Source organism: Pelodiscus sinensis, unplaced genomic scaffold, assembly GCF_049634645.1.
Source record: "Pelodiscus sinensis isolate JC-2024 unplaced genomic scaffold, ASM4963464v1 ctg165, whole genome shotgun sequence".
Lineage (NCBI taxonomy): Eukaryota > Metazoa > Chordata > Testudines > Trionychidae > Pelodiscus > Pelodiscus sinensis.
The window spans coordinates 89,879-106,819 of NW_027466046.1; the positions used below are offsets into that span (position 1 = coordinate 89,879).

Genomic DNA, 16,941 nt, shown 5'->3' on the forward strand with positions numbered 1-16,941 from the left:
CTCCTCCCCTGTCCCCATGTGTCCCTGCACCCCACTCAGCCACCTCCTCCCCTGTCCCCATGTGTCCCTGCACCCCACTCAGCCACCTCCTCCCCTGTCCCCATGTGTCCCTGCACCCCACTCAGCCACCTCCTCCCCTGTCCCCATGTGTCCCTGCACCTCACTCAGCCACCTCCTCCCCTGTTCCCATGTGTCCCTGCACCCCACTCAGCCACCCCTCCTTCCCTGTCCCCATGTGTCCCTGCACCCCACTCAGCCACCTCCTCCCCTGTCCCCATGTGTCCCTGCACCCCACTCAGCCACCTCCTCCCCTGTCCCCATGTGTCCCTGCACCTCACTCAGCCACCTCCTCCCCTGTCCCCATTTGTTCCTGCACTGCACTCAGCCACCTCCTCCCATCCCCATGTGTTCCTGCACCCCACTCAACCACCTCCTCCCCTGTCCCCATGTGTCCCTGCACCCCTCTCAGCCACCTCCTCCCCTGTCCCCATGTGTCCCTGCACCTCACTCAGCCACCTCCTCCCCTTTCCCCATGTGTCCCTGCACCCCACTCAGCCACCTCCTCCCCTTTCCCCATGTGTCCCTGCACCCCACTCAGCCACCTCCTCCTCCCCTGTCCCCATGTGTCCCTGCACCCCACTCAGCCACCTCCTCCTCCCCTGTCCCCATGTGTCCCTGCACCCCACTCAGCCACCTCCTCCTCCCCTGTCCCCATGTGTCCCTGCACCCCACTCAGCCACCTCCTCCTCTGTTCCCATGTGTCCCTGCACCCCTCTCAGCCACCTCCTCCTCTGTTCCCATGTGTCCCTGCACCTCACTCAGCCACCTCCTCCCCTGTCCCCATGTGTCCCTGCACCCCACTCAGCCACCTCCTCCCCTGTCCCCATGTGTCCCTGCACCCCACTCAGCCACCTCCTCCTCCCCTGTCCCCATGTGTCCCTGCACCCCACTCAGCCACCTCCTCCTCCCCTGTCCCCAGGTGTCCCTGCATCCTACTGAGACAATAGCTGGCCTGCAGTGGGAAGGAGCTGGGCTTGTGGCACCCACAGCAGGGAACCTGTGCTGCCAGCAGCTGGTAGCTTTGAGCCGAGGTCCCTCGGTGGGCACAGACAAGAGGCCCTTTAGCATGGCACATGCCCCATGCCAGCTGCCCAGCTATGTCCTGTGACACCAGCATCTGGGGAGCAGTTCCCAGATCCCTCCTAGGGGCAGCACTTTGCACCAGACCCGCAGGCTGACCCGGCCACCGCGGCCACAGCAGGGAACTGGGACAGTGGCCAGGCCTGACTACATCTGCCCTGGGGGGTGTTTGTGGGGGCCCTGGGCAGGCATGCTGGGAGAACACGTGTAGCTCGGGCTGGCCCTGCCCCAACAGGGCCGCTGCAGGCAGGACCGTGGCACCGCTGGGAGACGAGGGCTCTCGAATGTTCCTTGGTTCTCCCACGAAGGACTCTCCAGGGCGGGCGGCCTTTTGCTGCACGTTTAATGGGTCCGTGAGGTGCACGGGCAGGCGGGCGCGGCTCACCAGATGAACAAGGGCTTGCCGTCGTCTCTGGCCAGCAGGGCCAGGCATTCCAGCAGGATGAGGACACTCCCCCGGAACCTGTCGGGTACCGTGTCCACCACCACTCTGCGCAGGAAGTTGATGTCGTTGTAGTTGGCGCTGGCGGCGGTGGCCAGCTCCGGCCGGTCCCGCAGAATGCCGTAGGTGTTCACGATGTACTCGGTGAAGGCGGGGAACGATTCCGGGTCATACCCCACATTTTGGAGGCGGCTCATTACATCCTGGCAACGCTGGTTCAGCTGTGAGCACTGCTCCTCATCCATCGCGCCCGTGAGGGGGTCGGTGCAAACCTGGGAAAGGAGGAGCGGTGTGAGGGGGGCCGGGCAGCCTCGGTCAGAATCCCCAGTTACCGTTCCCTCGGGGGCAGGGGAGAGGAGACCGGAATCAGCCCAACCCCGTCAGCCCGAGGGACTCGCTGCCACGGCACGGCGGGGCGTCCAAGCCCTTAGAAGGCCTCTGAAGCGGGATGAGGGACCGTCCCTTGGAGAGTCAACTGGGCAGTTCCAGGTGGGCACGTGCCCCTTGGGGGAGGAGCTGCCCCCCCTTTGTGACAGGCTCAGCTTTGGGGCAACCTGGTGAGGAGCCAGCAGCTGGGGCTGGCATAGGGGGTGCCCTGGGGGGAGCTGGAAGCTGGGGCTGACATGGGGGGTGTCTTAGGGGGGAGCCGGCAGCTGGCGCTGGCATGGGGGGTGTCCTGGGGAGAGCTGGCAGCTGGGGCTGGCATAGGGGTGCCCTGGGGGGAGCCGGCAGCTGGGGCTGACATGGGGGGTGCCCTGGGGGGAGCCGGCAGCTGGGGCTGGAATAGGAGGTGCCCTGGGGGGAGCTGGAAGCTGGGGCTGGCATGGGGGTGCCTCGCTGCGACAGGGCCTGTGTCCCTGGATCATGTCCAGGGGATGGAAGGGCAGTCACAAGCTCCAGGCACATGTGGTGGAAATGCCCTGTCACTACCCGTCCCACCCAGGCAGCCTGGCCGGATCCCAGGGGGCAGCTCTGGCTGTGAGTGCTGAGCCCAGGGCTTCCTGTCCCTGCCCCCGAGAAACTGCCCCCTTGCTAAGGCGCCCGATGCTCAGGAGACTTTCCTGCAGGTTCCTGCTCAGGGCCGGCCCGTGAGTAGCCTGGGCGGCTCCGCACTGGCCCCGTGTCACGTGGCTGGATGTTCGTGGGAGCAGGCTGGTCCCGGTTGCACCTGCTGGTGTGCGCCGGATGCGGTGCAGAGAGGCTGCGGGAGGCGCTGAAGGAGTCCGGCTGTGCCGACTGCCTAGGTTCTCCCGTACGCGTGTGGCTGGCGTGTGGCTGGCATGTGGCAAGTGGGACTGTGACTTTGCACGGCTATTGCTCTTGTTCTCTGGCTGGGAGACAGCGGCAGGTGTTGACCAACTAGACACTGGCTCTTGGGGGGGCGCCAGTGGACACCTGGGGAGCCCAGAGTGGCCCTGGCCTGAGATGCTCCCCCGGGGACTCCAGGCCCAGAAGGACACAGACCGGTTTGCGGGTCATGTGACCAGCCCGCTTTGGGAGCCCCCGCGCCCAGGAGAGCGAAGGAGTCACAGGACGTGTCCCAGAGACCGTTGTGTGGCAGCGCGTCCCATCCCTGCGCAGAGCCTGCCCCAGGCACCTGGGGACTGAGGTGTGTGACGTGTTCCCTGGACGTCTCACTCGCCGCCGTCTCTTTCCTTCACTAACGAACTTCTAGGGGTCACATGCTACAGGACGGGCCCAGCGAGCTCTTGGGGTAAGAGCCGAGGTGCAAATTGACCTGGGACTGTGGCTGGTCCTTTGGGACTGAGAGAGCCTGTTTGGAGGTGGGGGATGGGTTATAACCTCTCCCCTGTGTAAGGGGGGCTGGGGGGCACAGGGAGCACTGGGGTGTCTGAGGGGAGGTGGGGGGATGGGTTATAACCTCTCCCCTGTGTAAGGGGGGCTGGGGGGCACAGGGAGCACTGGGGTGTCTGAGGGGAGGTGGGGGGATGGGTTATAACCTCTCCCCTGTGTAAGGGGGCTGGGGGGCACAGGGAGCACTGGGGTGTCTGAGGGGAGGTGGGGGATGGGTTATAACCTCTCCCCTGTGTGAAGGGGGCTGGGGGGCACAGGGCGCACTGGGGTGTCTGAGGGGAGGTAGGGGAGGGGTTATAAGCTCTCTCCTGTGTGCGGTGGGGCTGGGGGGGCACAGGGAGCGCTGGGGTGTGTGAGGGGAGGTGGGGGATGGGTTATAACCTCTCCCCTGTGTAAGGGCAGGTGGGGGGGCACAGGGAGCACTGGGGTGTCTGAGGGGAGGTGGGGGATGGGTTATAACCTCTCCCCTGTGTAAGGAGGGCTGGGGGGCACAGGAAACACTGGGGTGTGTGGGGGAGGTGGGGGATGGGTTATCACCTCTCCCCTGTGTAAGGGGGCCGGGGGGGGCACAGGAAACACTGGGGTGTGTGAGGGGAGGTGTGGGGATGGGTTAGGGAGGGGCTGTCCAGTCAGTGACTGTGCGAACTAGCCCGGCCCCAGGGACACTGGCTCTCGGTGAGGCCGATTCACACCTGAGGGAGGCGTCTGGGAACAGGCGAACCAGCCAGGGCGTAATGGCTGCCGCCATGTGAAACAGACCAGTCACTTGGCCTTGTGACCCGCTCCAGTCTGGGAGACCCCAGAGACACAGACGTGCCAGGAGGCGTCTCCGTCTCGGCTGTAATCTCGCTCCTGATCCCAGGTGCAGCCTTGCGGGGCAGCGAGCGGGAAGGAGGCCGACCCGCCCTGGCACAGGATGGGCACCAGACACTGCTAAGCCGGCAGCTTGTAGCATCTCTGCTGAGAGCCTGCGTCCAGAGCTGGGTGCCTGGTGCGTGCGACGGATTCGCCTTCACAGCCTCAGTCCCGCCTTCCCTCTCTCTCGTTAATAACCCCTCAGGGGGTGGATGCTAAAGGACGGGCCCAGCGTGATCTCGTGGGGAAGATCCAGCGTGGGAACTGACCGGGGATCTGGGGCTGGTTCCTTGGGACCCGGAGAACCCGTCCGGGTAGGTGGGACTGGGTTCTAGAACCCCCCCCCCCGTCAGGCCCGGGGCTGGGGGGGCACAGGGAGAGCTTGGGTGTCCGAGGGGGTTTGCTCGTGAGGTTCCCGCTGGGACTGGCAGCTGGAGCGCTCGGTGGGGCTGGAGTGTGGCCTGTTGGGAAGGTCTCCAGTCGGGGGCCGTAGGGAGACCTGGGTTTGAGCGATTCGCCCTGAGCGGTGCCCAGACCTGGCCCGGTCCGTCACAGCAGGGTGGGGGCTCCCCAAGGTGCTGTCACGGCCTGTAACCGAAGACACGTGGATACCGAGGTGTGGTCCTGCAGCCCCATGGAGAGCAGCGCACGGTGCGGTGGGATCGTGAGCTGGCGCGGGCGTGGCCATTCATCTGGGGAAGGGGGCCATGCCCGCGCCAGCTCGCGGGCCCGCCCGCTCTGTGCGCCGCTCTCCACGGGCTGCAGGGACCCTCGCTGGCTCTAAGTCACTGCGAGTCCAGAGCCCGGAGCCATAACTGCACACACCGGTCACACGCACGGGGGCAGCCTAGGCACTGAGCAGCCGGAGCCTTCATTCGACCTCCCGTGGCCCCTCTGCTCCGCATCCAGGGCCCGCTCACACCAGCGGGTGCAACCAGGACCAGCCTGTTCCCATGAACATCCAGGAACGCCTCAGACCTGCCTGCAGCCCGGAGCCAAGGGGCCTGTCTGCACGGGGCAGCGCCGGGGTGGCTTGGCACCCTCTACTAGTCCCCCCCGCCCTGCCCACAGACCACAGGAGGCAACTTCTCTCCCAGGGTCTGGATGAGGCCGGGCACCGCACCTGCAGGGCCCGGCTGAGTCCCCCCTGGCAGCACCAGCCAAACCCGACGCTCCTGGGGGCCCGGAGGGAGAAGGGCTGCTGGCGTCTCAGCCCCTTCCAGGGGTGCGTAATGTCCCTCCCGGGTCCTCTGCCCACCTGGCCTGGGGGCTGGGGTGCCGTGGGGTCCCCCTGCCGTGCCAGGCTGCTGCTGGACTGCTGAGCTCCCCGCGGGCTGGACGTGGATCCCAGGTGGCCCCTGCCCCGCCCAGATTAGCCCCCAGGCCCAGCTCTAGCCCAGAGCTGGGGGCGGGTGGGGGAGGAGGCGCAGCAGCTGCGTGCCCGGCGCACCCACCCTCCGCCGCGCTCCTACCTTTTTGATCTTGTCGAGGATGTTGTCGACGGTGAAGCCGTAGAGCCGCGTGCGCTCGGGGAAGACGTTGGAGAGGATCCGGCGGTCCAGCTGGAAGGCGATTTCCCCCACGGTGCGCTCCAGCGTCTCCTTGCTGTGATCTGCAAGGCCCCAGGAAGCCAGTCAGCGGCGAGCCGGCGCCAGAAGGCAGGGGCAGGGCAAACGAACTGTGGGTCTATGGCGACGCCCGCTGGTTCCGTCCCAGGGTGCCCAGTGGCCCTTCCGTGGGCTGTGGCTGTGCAGTGTCTTCGCCCACGGGCACGGCAGGCTCGTGAGAAAACCCACATCCTCTCCCCCACCCGGCTCTCTGACACCGGGACACCGGGCATCCACCCTCACGGCCGCGGCCCAGGGTGGCCTCCTCACCCGTGGGCTGCACGGACAGAGCCAGCCGGGCCTCGGCTTCCATGAGACAGCTCCCTCGGCCACTTCGCACGGCGTGTGGGGCGTGCCACCGTGGGTGCAGCCGTGTTCTGCACGATCCTCGTGAAACCCAACCATCTCACACAGGGCGGCTGCCTCGCCGCTGCCGTGGCCCCACGGCTGGCCAGAGAGTGCCCCTTGTGCTGGCGCGTGCAGGTCCCCGGCATTCCCACGCTGCCCGGCAGCGCCCGGGTCGCGCGCAAGTCAACTTAGGACTTTGCTCCTTAGCAGATGAGCGTGTGAAGCCAGGAGCTTTGGCGACCGGCCCCTGCCGACATGCCGGCGACAGCCCAGCGTTCCCCTGGGGTCTCCCCGGCTCCTTCCCTCGAGCCCCCCACAGACGCGCCGGGCGCTGGGGATTGGCAGCGTTTGCTTCCCCGGCGCGAGGGCGTGAGACGGAGCCGCTGGAGCTCCAGGGAGCAGAATCTGATGTCTCCCAGGGCTACATCACCGTGTTCTGCTTCCAGGAGCAATTCTCTTGGCCCGCCACCCCTTTCCCTCCAGACTCTCAGAGCTGCCCCCCGCAGTGCCCGCAGGAACGGCAGCCGCTGCTCCGAGCCGCAGGGCTGGGTGCTTCCCGGCGCCTTAGAAATTATCGGAACTGAGTTCTCCTCCAGCGGGGGGGTGTAACTCCTCGCCACACCCCCACTCCAGCCCTGCTCCGTCCACCCTAGCCCACGCCTTCCCCACCCCTTTATGCCCCTGCTCCACCCCCTTCCCACTCCTGCTCCACCGGCCCCATCCCGCCCCTTTCCCCAGGCCTCTGCTCTGTCTCCTCCCCCTGCAGACGCCCGTCCCTGCTTCTCCCCCTCCATCACTAGAGCGTCCCAAACGCCGCCAAACAGCTGTTTTACAGGAGGTGGGGAGCTGGTCGGCGGGGTGTTGGTGGATGGGCGGGAGGAGCAATGGTCGCCAGTGGGCATGGAGCACCCACCAGTTTTTCCCTGAGGGTGCTCCAGCCCCAGAGCAGCCAGGAAGCTGGCACCGATGCCCGAGTGAGGGCACGCTGACTGGGGTTCTGTTGTGGGAACACCCGGTTCTGGTGGAAGCTGGGCTTCTACAGACATCAGCCCGAGCCGCCTGTCTCTGAGGTGGGTGTTTAACCGCCACCAGACGGATTCAAACCTGGGACCTTGGAGCTTAGTGCAGGCGCCTCTAGTGCCTGAGCTAAAAGGCAGCTGGTGCCCAGGCCGGGCTGCAGAGCTCCCTTGTCCTTACCTCTCGCTGTCTATGTGCCACCGCGCTGGCCAGTGGCCCACACTAGGTGTGCGGGTTACAGGTGCATGGAATGCACCACCCGCCGAACCCTGCTCGACCTTCCACCTGTTTGGGCCCTCGGGTCTGTCTGTGCAGCTGCCACTTGCTGCGAGCTCGGCGGCTGCCCCTGCTCCCTGCGCAAGACGCACGTGGGCAAGGCCTCCCGCCCTGACCCATTCACCTGCCAGCGCTCACACCGGAGCCAGCAAAGGGGGCGGCTCCCTCTCTTCTCCCCCGGGCGACTGGGAGCTGCTGAAGGGCAGCGACGGGGAAGCAGGCGACACCGGGCCTGGGTGCAGCCTGGCCAGGCTGAGAGGCTGAGAGAAGGGAGCCCGAGCTCTCAGTTACTGCAGCCCAGAGCAAATCGATCAGCCCTCCCGTCGCCCCGGGGGTGCGGCAGCGAGCGCCTGCTCCCTTCCTATCGCCCTGCTCAGCTCAGAGAGCTGCCTCCGCGGGGGCAACGCCACGAGCCCGGGGCCAGGCGCCAGGACTCGGGGCAGGAGGGGCCCTCGCCCAGTGACATGGCGGGAGGCAGGTGAAGTTAGTCCGGCGGCCGGGCCCTGCAACGCGGCTGGGCGGGGGCCAGCTGTGTCCCGGGGGGCACTGTCCCTCCCTGCGTCGCAGAGTCAGTGGTGGAGGCAAGGAGAGGAGGAGGGAACGAGGAGGCGCCTGGTGAGCGGCAGATCGGGGCTGACACAGCACTAGGATCGAGTTCCTTTCCCAGCGGAGAGGTTGCCCTGGCATCTCCCCGGACCCTGGGGTGCCCCCCCGCAGCCCGCTCGCCAGCATGGGTGGGTGAGGAGGGCCGGAGCGTCCTCAGGGCTTGCTTTGGGGGCTGGCCGGTTTGTGTCCCGAGGTCAGGGCCAGGGACAACAAAAAGCTTCTCTGCTTGGGAGCCAGACAAGGCACGGCCCTGGCTCAGTCGGGGAGCGAGGGACACTACACGGCACTCGATCCCCCCATCCCTTGTCCAACACCCTGCAGCATTCTCCCCTGCTCCTCACCAGACCCTCCCCAGCAAGCCCGGGGCCTGGCACCTCCCCCACGGGGCAGACCGAACACCAGTGCGCCTGGGTCTGATGCTGCTGCCGTAGGGGATGTTTGCCCGACTCCCCACGGGACCCCTAGGGTGTGGCTAGACTGTACCACTCTGTCAACAGAGAGCTGTAGATTAGGCTAACGAAGTCGGGATTTAAATATCCTGTGCCTCATTAGCATAAACATGGCCACCGTTTTTTTTTCCGAAACGGAGTTTTTTTGAAGAAAAACAGCAGTCTAGACACAGCTCTGTCGAAAATAAACCCTTTTTCGAAAGCTCCTGTAAACCTCCTTATTCGAGGAATACAGGATCTGTCGAAAAAGGGTTTATTTTTGACAGAGCTGTGTCTAGACTGCTGGGGGGGTTTCGAAAAAACTCTGTTTCAAAAAAAAGCAGTGGCCATGTTTATGCTAATGAGGTGCAGGATATTTAAATCCTGGCTTAATTAGCAATTTCAACGTGCTTGATTTGCATTGGCAGAGGGATGCAGTCTAGACGTAGCTCTAGATGCCAGCAGGGGGCCAGGGCCCATCTGTGGGCCGGTACTGGGGTCTGTTGCTCATGGAGCTATTCTGCTGGGTCACTGCTCGCAGCTCCCCCGGAACCCTCCTTCTCAGCTCCCGCTACATGGGGTACCACAGGACAGCTCAGGCCTTCGGGGCACAGGCTGAAGCTAATGCCTGATAGGACACAGGCCCGTGGGCTCCCTGTGTGACCATGAGCTGTAAGTGCTACAGCCCTGGGAGGGACAAGATGCAGTAGAGGGGCCCAGAGAAGGGGTCGTGGCACTGGAGGGGACCCGAGAAGGGACCGTGGCACTGGAGGGGACCCGAGAAGGGGCCGTGACACTGGAGGGGCCCTGAGAAGGGGTCGTGGCAATGGAGGGGGACAGAGAAGGGGCCGTGGCACTGGAGGGGCCCTGAGAAGGGGTCGTGGCAATGGAGGGGACCCGAGAAGGGGCCGTGGCACTGGAGGGGCCCTGAGAAGGGGTCGTGGCAATGGAGGGGACCCGAGAAGGGGCCGTGGCACTGGAGGGCCCTGAGAAGGGGTCGTGGCAATGGAGGGGACCCGAGAAGGGGCCGTGGCACTGGAGGGGCCCTGAGAAGGGGCCGTGGCACTGGAGGGGACCCGAGAAGGGGCCGTGGCACTGGAGGGCCCTGAGAAGGGGCCGTGGCACTGGAGGGGACCCGAGAAGGGGCCGTGGCACTGGAGGGCCCTGAGAAGGGGCCGTGGCACTGGAGGGGACCCGAGAAGGGGCCGTGGCACTGGAGGGCCCTGAGAAGGGGTCGTGGCAATGGAGGGGACCCGAGAAGGGGCCGTGGCACTGGAGGGGCCCTGAGAAGGGGCCGTGGCACTGGAGGGCCCTGAGAAGGAGCCGTGGCACTGGAGGGGACCCGAGAAGGGGCCGTGGCACTGGAGGGGACCCGAGAAGGGGCCGTGGCACTGGAGGGGACCCGAGAAGGGGCCGTGGCACTGGAGGGGCCCTGAGAAGGGGCTGTGGCACTGGAGGGGCCCTGAGAAGGGGCCGTGGCACTGGAGGGGACCCGAGAAGGGGCCGTGGCACTGGAGGGGACCCGAGAAGGGGCCGTGGCACTGGAGGGGACCCGAGAAGGGGCCGTGGCACTGGAGGGGACCCGAGAAGGGGCCGTGGCACTGGAGGGGACCCGAGAAGGGGCCGTGGCACTGGAGGGGACCCGAGAAGGGGCCGTGGCACTGGAGGGGCCCTGAGAAGGAGCCGTGGCACTGGAGGGGGCATCAATTCCATTGAGAATTCTTCGTCTCCCGTCTGATCGAGCTGGGGGCTCTGCTCTGCTCGTCTCCTGCCCTCTGGACACCCGGCCACCATCACCATCTGGGAACCCCGCTCAGTGCAAGCACCACGGAGTGGTGAGGTCTCCTCTCCCCGCTCCCCCCAACTACCTCTGTCTAAGCACAGCCTCCTGGCTGCCCTGTGTACACTGCTCTAGGGTTAGCTAGCCCTAACATTCGGAGCCAGTTTCAATGTAGGGTTAATATTGTAGCTGTTTTGCGTGTTTGGCTCATTACCCAGAAATAAATCCCATTCATTGTTAAGCTGGTTACTTCTCTCTCTCTCTCTCTTTCTCTCTCGCTCACTCTTCCTCGAGGGGGGTTGTTTTGGCTTCCCCATTTGCGCTGCAACAACGCGTCTTGTACCCAAGCTACAGATCCCTGTAGTGCCCCAAATCCTGGGGGGTTGCTCATCGTGTGGTTGCCCAGTGAATGGTTGTGGTGGGAGTGGGGATAGGGGGTGCTGAACCTGGGGATGTACGAGGAAGGCATCTTAAACTGCTGTTTGATCCAGCCCACAGGGTCCAAAAGGCACAGGAGGGTGCCGTGGGGCATTGCTGTTAACCCAGCCTGCTGAGTCCTGGGACGTCCAGGGGGCAGCGTGTGAGTGCTGAGAACCCTCCTCTCAGGCGTGCTCTGGGGGTGGGGTGGGGAGAACCTGCCCGGAGGAACCTAGCCCTGCAGGAGAGCTCCAGTGGGAGGGGAATTGGCAGCAGGGAGAATTCAGCTTCGTACGAGAGCAGGAGCAGCACACGGGTAGAACTGTGACCCACCCCCAGCCCCATGAGAGTAACCCTGACAAACGAGCACCCCCCCCGTGCATTGGACAAGTCTGGTGACACTGTGACGGCGCTGGTGTAACCCACCCACCCGGCGCGGGGCCCCGTCCCATGCCACGACACCCAGACCACGGACAGAGAGGTAAGAACAAGGGAGCTCGGCAGCCTGGGCTGGGAGCCCCACAGGTTCAAGTCCCTCTCTTCACACCGCCCCTGTGCCCTCTCCCAATCTGCCCTGAGGGGGACCCAGCGTTCGGTGTTTTGCACCCCAAATTACCCACAAGGCTACAGGCACGAACAGTGGCATGGTGCAGGGCCAGGCCCCCGGGTGACACTGAGAGGGCCCAGGTTACAAACCAGTGCGGGGTGGGCAGCCGGGGCCGGCGGGCAGGCCTTTGGCCAGTGCACGGCCTGGTGGGACTGGCAGGGGCGTGGTCCCGGGCCCCCAGCTCCTGTCTGTAGGCGCTGGCCCAGCCACGTCCCAGGGCTCTGGGGTCAGGCAGAACTGAGGGGATGCCGGCGAGGGGGGCAGGGAAGCCGGGCTGGTACCCACACGTGGGAGTTTGGAAGAGCACCACGCTCTGGCTGTGGCTCTGAGACCCGGCAGGGGGACAGCCACCCTGGGACGTGGGCGGAGGGGCCCCTCCATTCCCATTTGCTGGGTTCCCACGTGCCCCAGAGATTTCCCGGCCCTGGTGCTTACCTCTGCCCAGGCCGGGCCTGGAGGTGGTCCCTGGCGCCTGGTTCCTGTCGGTGGCTCGGTAGGCCTTGCGCCTGACGTCTGGGGGGCGTTGAGGCTCTGGGGTGTCTGGGGGCAGGTGGAAGCTGATAGGGGCTCTGGCGGTGGGGGTAGTGCGCATCCCTGGGGACAGGGGCCCTGGCCCCGGGCTGGGTGGAGACGTGGCCCCACTCGTGGCCGGGGCAGCAGCTCCAAGCATGGACAGAGACGCGGGCCCACTCGTGGCCGGGGCAGCAGCTCCAAGCATGGACAGAGACGTGGCCCCACTCGTGGCTGGGGCAGCAGCTCCAAGCATGGACAGAGACGTGGCCCCACTCGTGGCCGGTGCAGCAGCTCCAAGCATGGACAGAGACGCGGGCCCACTCGTGGCCGGGGCAGCAGCCCCAAGCATGGATTGCGCTGCAGCCCCACTCGTGGACAGGGACGGGGCCCCAAGCATAGACGGAGCCGCAGCCCCACTCATGGCCGGGGCCGCGGCCCCAAGCATGGACTGAGACATGGCCCCACTTGTGGGCTGGGCCACGGACCCACTCATGGATGGGGCTGCAGCCCCACTCATGGACGGGGCCAAGGCCCCAAAGATGGATGATGTCCCACTCCTGGATGGGGCCAAGCCCCCAAAGATGGACGAGGTCGCGGTCCCACTCCTGGACAGGGACGGGGCCAGGGCCCCAAAGATGGACGAAGTCGCAGTCCCACTTGTGGACGGGGCCAGGACCCCAAAGGCGGTTGGGAATGTGGCCCCCCCCGTGGACGAGGCTGTGATCCCACCCGTGGAAGGGACCATGAGCGAGGACGTGGGCAAGGTGTCGCCGAAGACCGTGTCAGTGAGGTAGGTGTCATACGACGAGAGACCAGAGTCTGCAAGAGACCGAGAGCCCACGGTGAAGATCCCCCGGTGCCAGGCCAGGCCACATGGGCCTTCTCACCAAAGCAAACCACCCAGCACCCAGCTGCCACGGCCCTGCCTGTCCACACTGCACTGAGGGGCAGGGGGCGGTGCCCAGGGGTAGGGGGCGGAAGTCGTGTCCTGGATCCGGGTGGGGGGGCAGGCCAGAGGCCAGGCCAGGGTTGGGGGGGGCTGCACCCTGGAGCTGAGGGAGGTGTTGGGGGGGCAAGCAGGGGCTGGGGGGGGCTCTGCCCTGGGGCAGCTTGGGGGTGCCCAGGGATAGAGTGTGAAGGGTGTGCCCTGGAGCTGGTTGGGGGGGCAGGCCCTGGAGTTGGTGGGACACCCACCAGGGCATTCAGCTGTGAGTTGACAGAGCTCTGAGGAGCCCCCCAGGGCCAGGTCCTTAGGAAGTGACTCTGGCATCTCAGGGGTGTGTGAGGCCCTGTCTCAGGGTGATAGGCACAGGCGCCAAGGGTCACGCCGCTCTCACCACACAGACCAATGGCGGGGCCTCCCCCGTGCCCAGAGAGCCTCCTGGCACCCTGGCCAAGGCCCTGTGTGGGGCCAGGACGGGCTTTCGCCCAGCCCTGCTGTGGGGTGCCGATCCCCCAGGCAGAGCCCTGGGGGCCCGCTGCTCTGGGGACTCCCACACCGTGCAATAAATGACCGGCCCGCACATGCATGCGCACCCCTCAGAAATCCCCCCCGAACACACATAGCCCTGCGGGTGCCCCCAAACACCCCATGTGGACCTCTCAAAACACACGCACCTCTATGGGAACCCCCAAAACACACATAGCCCTGCGGGTGCCCCCCGAACACCCCCCATGTGGACCCCTCAAAAATCCCCCCAAACACACACATGCCTATGAGTGCTCCCCAAACACACGTGCCCCTATGGGCACCCCAAAACACGCATAGCCCCATGCCCCCTGAATCTGCCTCCTGCACCCGCCGGCACACGGGCTGTACCTCGCAGGTTGGCATTCAGCCTGGTGAGCAAGAACTGTCTGCGTCCGTCGTCGGGCTGCAGGGACACCTGGCCCTCGGAGATCGTCTGGCCCGCCATGGTGGCCTGGCTGTCAGCTTCGTCCACGGAGTCGCTCCACATCAGGTTGGTGCTCTGGTGGCGGGACTGGGATGGGGCCGGTGCTGGGACCAGGATCGAGGTCAGGCCTGGGGCCAGGCCTCCGGCCGGTGCTGATGCAGGGGCTGGAGCCAGGGCCAGAGGCGAGAACGGGACTGGGCCGGTGGCTGGTGCTGATGCTGGGGCTGGGCCCAGAAATGGAATCAGGACCAGCGGCGAGGCCGGAGGTGGGGCAGCCGCCGGGGCTGGTGCTGGAGATGGAGGTGGGGCCTGGAAGGAGGCTGGGCCCGGGGCTGCAGCTGGTGCTGGTGATGGTGGTGGTGCTGGCGCTGGCGACGGAGGCCGGGCCAACGCCATGCTTGGGGCTGCGCTTGCGGCACCTGTGGGGAGAGATGGATCGCCTGCTGATGCCGGTCACTGGGCACATGCTGCCACGCGCCCACCCCTGCTGCTGTGATTGCCGCTCGTTCCACGGCAGACGGGGGCCAGCCCGAGTGTTCAGCCACCCTTGGCTTGGGGAGAGCTCCAGGCACATCTGGACGCAGCATTCCAGATGTGGGCGTCCCATGGTTTTATACAAGGGCAGTAAGATATTCTCTGGCTTACTCGCTATCCCTTTCTTAATGACTCCCAACATTCGCTTTGCTTTTTGACGGCTGCTGCACATGGAGCGGATGTTTTCAGGGAACTATCCACAGTGATTCCAAGGTCTCTCTCTTGAGTAATTGTAGCTAAATTAGTCCCCATCGCATTGTACGTATAATTGGGGTTATTTTTTCCAATGTGCGTTACTTTACGTTTATCCACATTACATTTCATTTGCATTTTGTTGCCCAGTCACTTAGTTTGGTGAGATCTTTTTGAAGCTCTTCACAGTCTTAGCTCTCTTGGTCTTAACTCTCTTGAGCAGTTTGGGATCATCTGCAAACTTTGCCACCTCCCTGTTTCCCCCTTTCTCTAGATCATTTATGAATAAGTTGAATAGGATTGGTCCCAGGACAGACCCTCGGGGGGCCCACTAGTTACCTCTCTCCACTCTGAAAACTGACCATTTATTCCTACCCTTTGTTTCCTGTCTTTTATCCAGTTCTCAATACACAAGAGGACCTTCCCTCTTATCCCACAAAGCTTACATTGCTAAAGAGCCATTGGTAAGGGACCTTGTCGAAGGATTTCTGGAAATCTAAGTACACTATATCCACAGGTCCCCCCTTGTCCACATGCTTGTTGACCCCCACAAAGAACTCTAGCAGATTAGTAAGGCAGGATTTCCCTTTACAGAAACCATGTTGACTTTCCCCAACAAATTATGTTCATCCATATGTCTAACAATTCTGTTCTTTACTATAGTGTCAACCAATTTTGCTCGGTACTGATGTTAGATTTGCCGCTCTGTAATTACCAGGATCGCCTGTAATTAGAGCCCTTTTTAAATATCAGCATCGCATTAGCTCTCTTCCAGTCATTAGGTACAGAGGTTGATTTAAAGGCTCGGTTACACACCATGGCTAACAGTTCTGCAATTTCCCATTTGAGATCTTTCAGGCCTCGTGGCTAAATGCCATCTGGGCTGGGTGACGTGTTCCTGTTAAGTTTATCAATTTGTTCCAAAACCTCCACTAGTCTGGGACAATTCCTGAGATTTGTCACCTAAAAAGACTGGCTCAGGTTTGGGAACCTCCCCAGTCTCCTCAGCCGTGAAGACTGAAGCAAAGAATTCCTTTAGCTTCTTCGCTATGACTTTAGCATCCCGGAGGGCTCCTTCAGCATCTCCATGGCCCTAGGGCCCCTGGTTGCTTAGCCGGCTTCCAGCTTCTGAGGTACTTAAGAAACATTTTGCTATTTGAGTTTTGGCTCTCTGCTCTTCAAACTCCTTTAGGGCTTTTCTCATTGTATTTCTGCACTTCGTTCTCCTTTCTATTGTCCTCACTAGCATTTCACTTCCACTTTTTAAAGGACGCCTTTGCATCTCCTTAAAGTGCTACATTGTCCTGCATTTTGCTTCAGCTACCCCAGACTAACACGGCTACATCTCTATCACTATTTTGCATCTCTGCGATGGCTAGGGTTCGACATTTAACATCCTGCTGCCCTACTCTTTGTGGGGCTGCAGGCAGGGGTGGCCCATGGCTATGGGTGGACTCGGCTGCCGCCCAGGAAGCCCGCCAATGACGTCAGTCCATTGACGGCCAAGCAGGTGGGGGTGCCGATCGCGCGTTCTGCCTGGGGCGCCAGCTGCCGCAGCCCGCCTCGGGCCACTCCTGGCTGCAGGCAGCCTATAAGAAATATTAAACAAGGGAGTGACCTGGGCCTTGAAGTACGGTCCAGCCGGATCGTGAGTAAGAGGACGGTGTTAGTCGTAATCAGGGTGTCTCCTTTGCTTTGGTTGTTTGGTTAAACTTCTCTGTGTAAAATCCATGGGCTCCCCGAACCTCCACTCGCTAGCTCAGCTTTACCCAGAGATGTTCTCTGTGTTGGAATTTGTTCTACTCGGTTGCTCTGTAACCCCTAGCACCAGCTCTACGTTCTCAAGTTTTCCTTTTTTGTATCATAGAATCCTAGAATACTAGGACTGGAAGGGACGACGAGAGGCCATCGAGTCCAGTCCTGTGCCACCATGGTAGGGCCAAGTACTGTCTAGACCATCCCTGCTAGACATTTATCTAACCTGCTCTTAAATATCTCCAGAGATGGGGATTCCACAACCTCCCTGGGCAATTTATTCCAGTGTTTTACCACCCTGACAGTTAGGAACTTTTTCCTAATGTCCAACCTGAACCTCCCTTGCTGCAGTTTAAGCCCATTGCTTCCTGTCCTGTCCTCAGAGGCCAAGATGAACAAGTTTTCTCCCTTCTCCTTGTGACACCCTTTTAGATACCTGAAAACGGCTCCCATGTCCCCCCTCAATCTTCTCTTTTCTAAACTAAACAAACCCAATTCCTTCAGCCTTCCCTCATAGCTCATGTTCTCTAGACCTTTCATCATTCTCATTGCTCTTCTCTGGACTCTCTCCAATTTCTCCACATCTTTCTTGAAATGCGGTGCCCAGAACTGGACACAATACTCCAACTGAGGCCTAACCAGCACAGAGTAGAGCGGAAGAATGACTTCTCCTGTCTTGCTCACAACACACCTGTTAATACATCCAGAATCTTG

General features: G+C 63.0%; 1 protein-coding gene across 4 annotated transcripts in view; it reads right to left on the reverse strand.

The window, feature by feature from the left end:
- The window catches only part of LOC142826412 (uncharacterized), a 63,332-nt gene that overhangs the window by 11,590 nt on the left and 34,801 nt on the right, over positions 1-16,941 (reverse strand). For 2 of the 4 annotated variants that reach the window (XM_075918648.1, XM_075918651.1), the window contains exons 2-5: positions 13,671-14,165; positions 11,774-12,670; positions 5,725-5,864; positions 1,467-1,854 (exon numbers count right to left, since the gene is read on the reverse strand). In XM_075918648.1, coding sequence (XP_075774763.1) covers positions 1,522-1,854; positions 5,725-5,864; positions 11,774-12,670; positions 13,671-14,165 — 1,865 coding nt within the window. In that variant the 3' untranslated portion in view covers positions 1,467-1,521. Of the gene's footprint in view, positions 1-1,466; positions 1,855-5,724; positions 5,865-7,624; positions 7,761-11,773; positions 12,671-13,670; positions 14,166-16,941 lie in introns of those variants that run through there. The other 2 variants (XM_075918650.1, XM_075918649.1) reach the window with 2 other exon arrangements.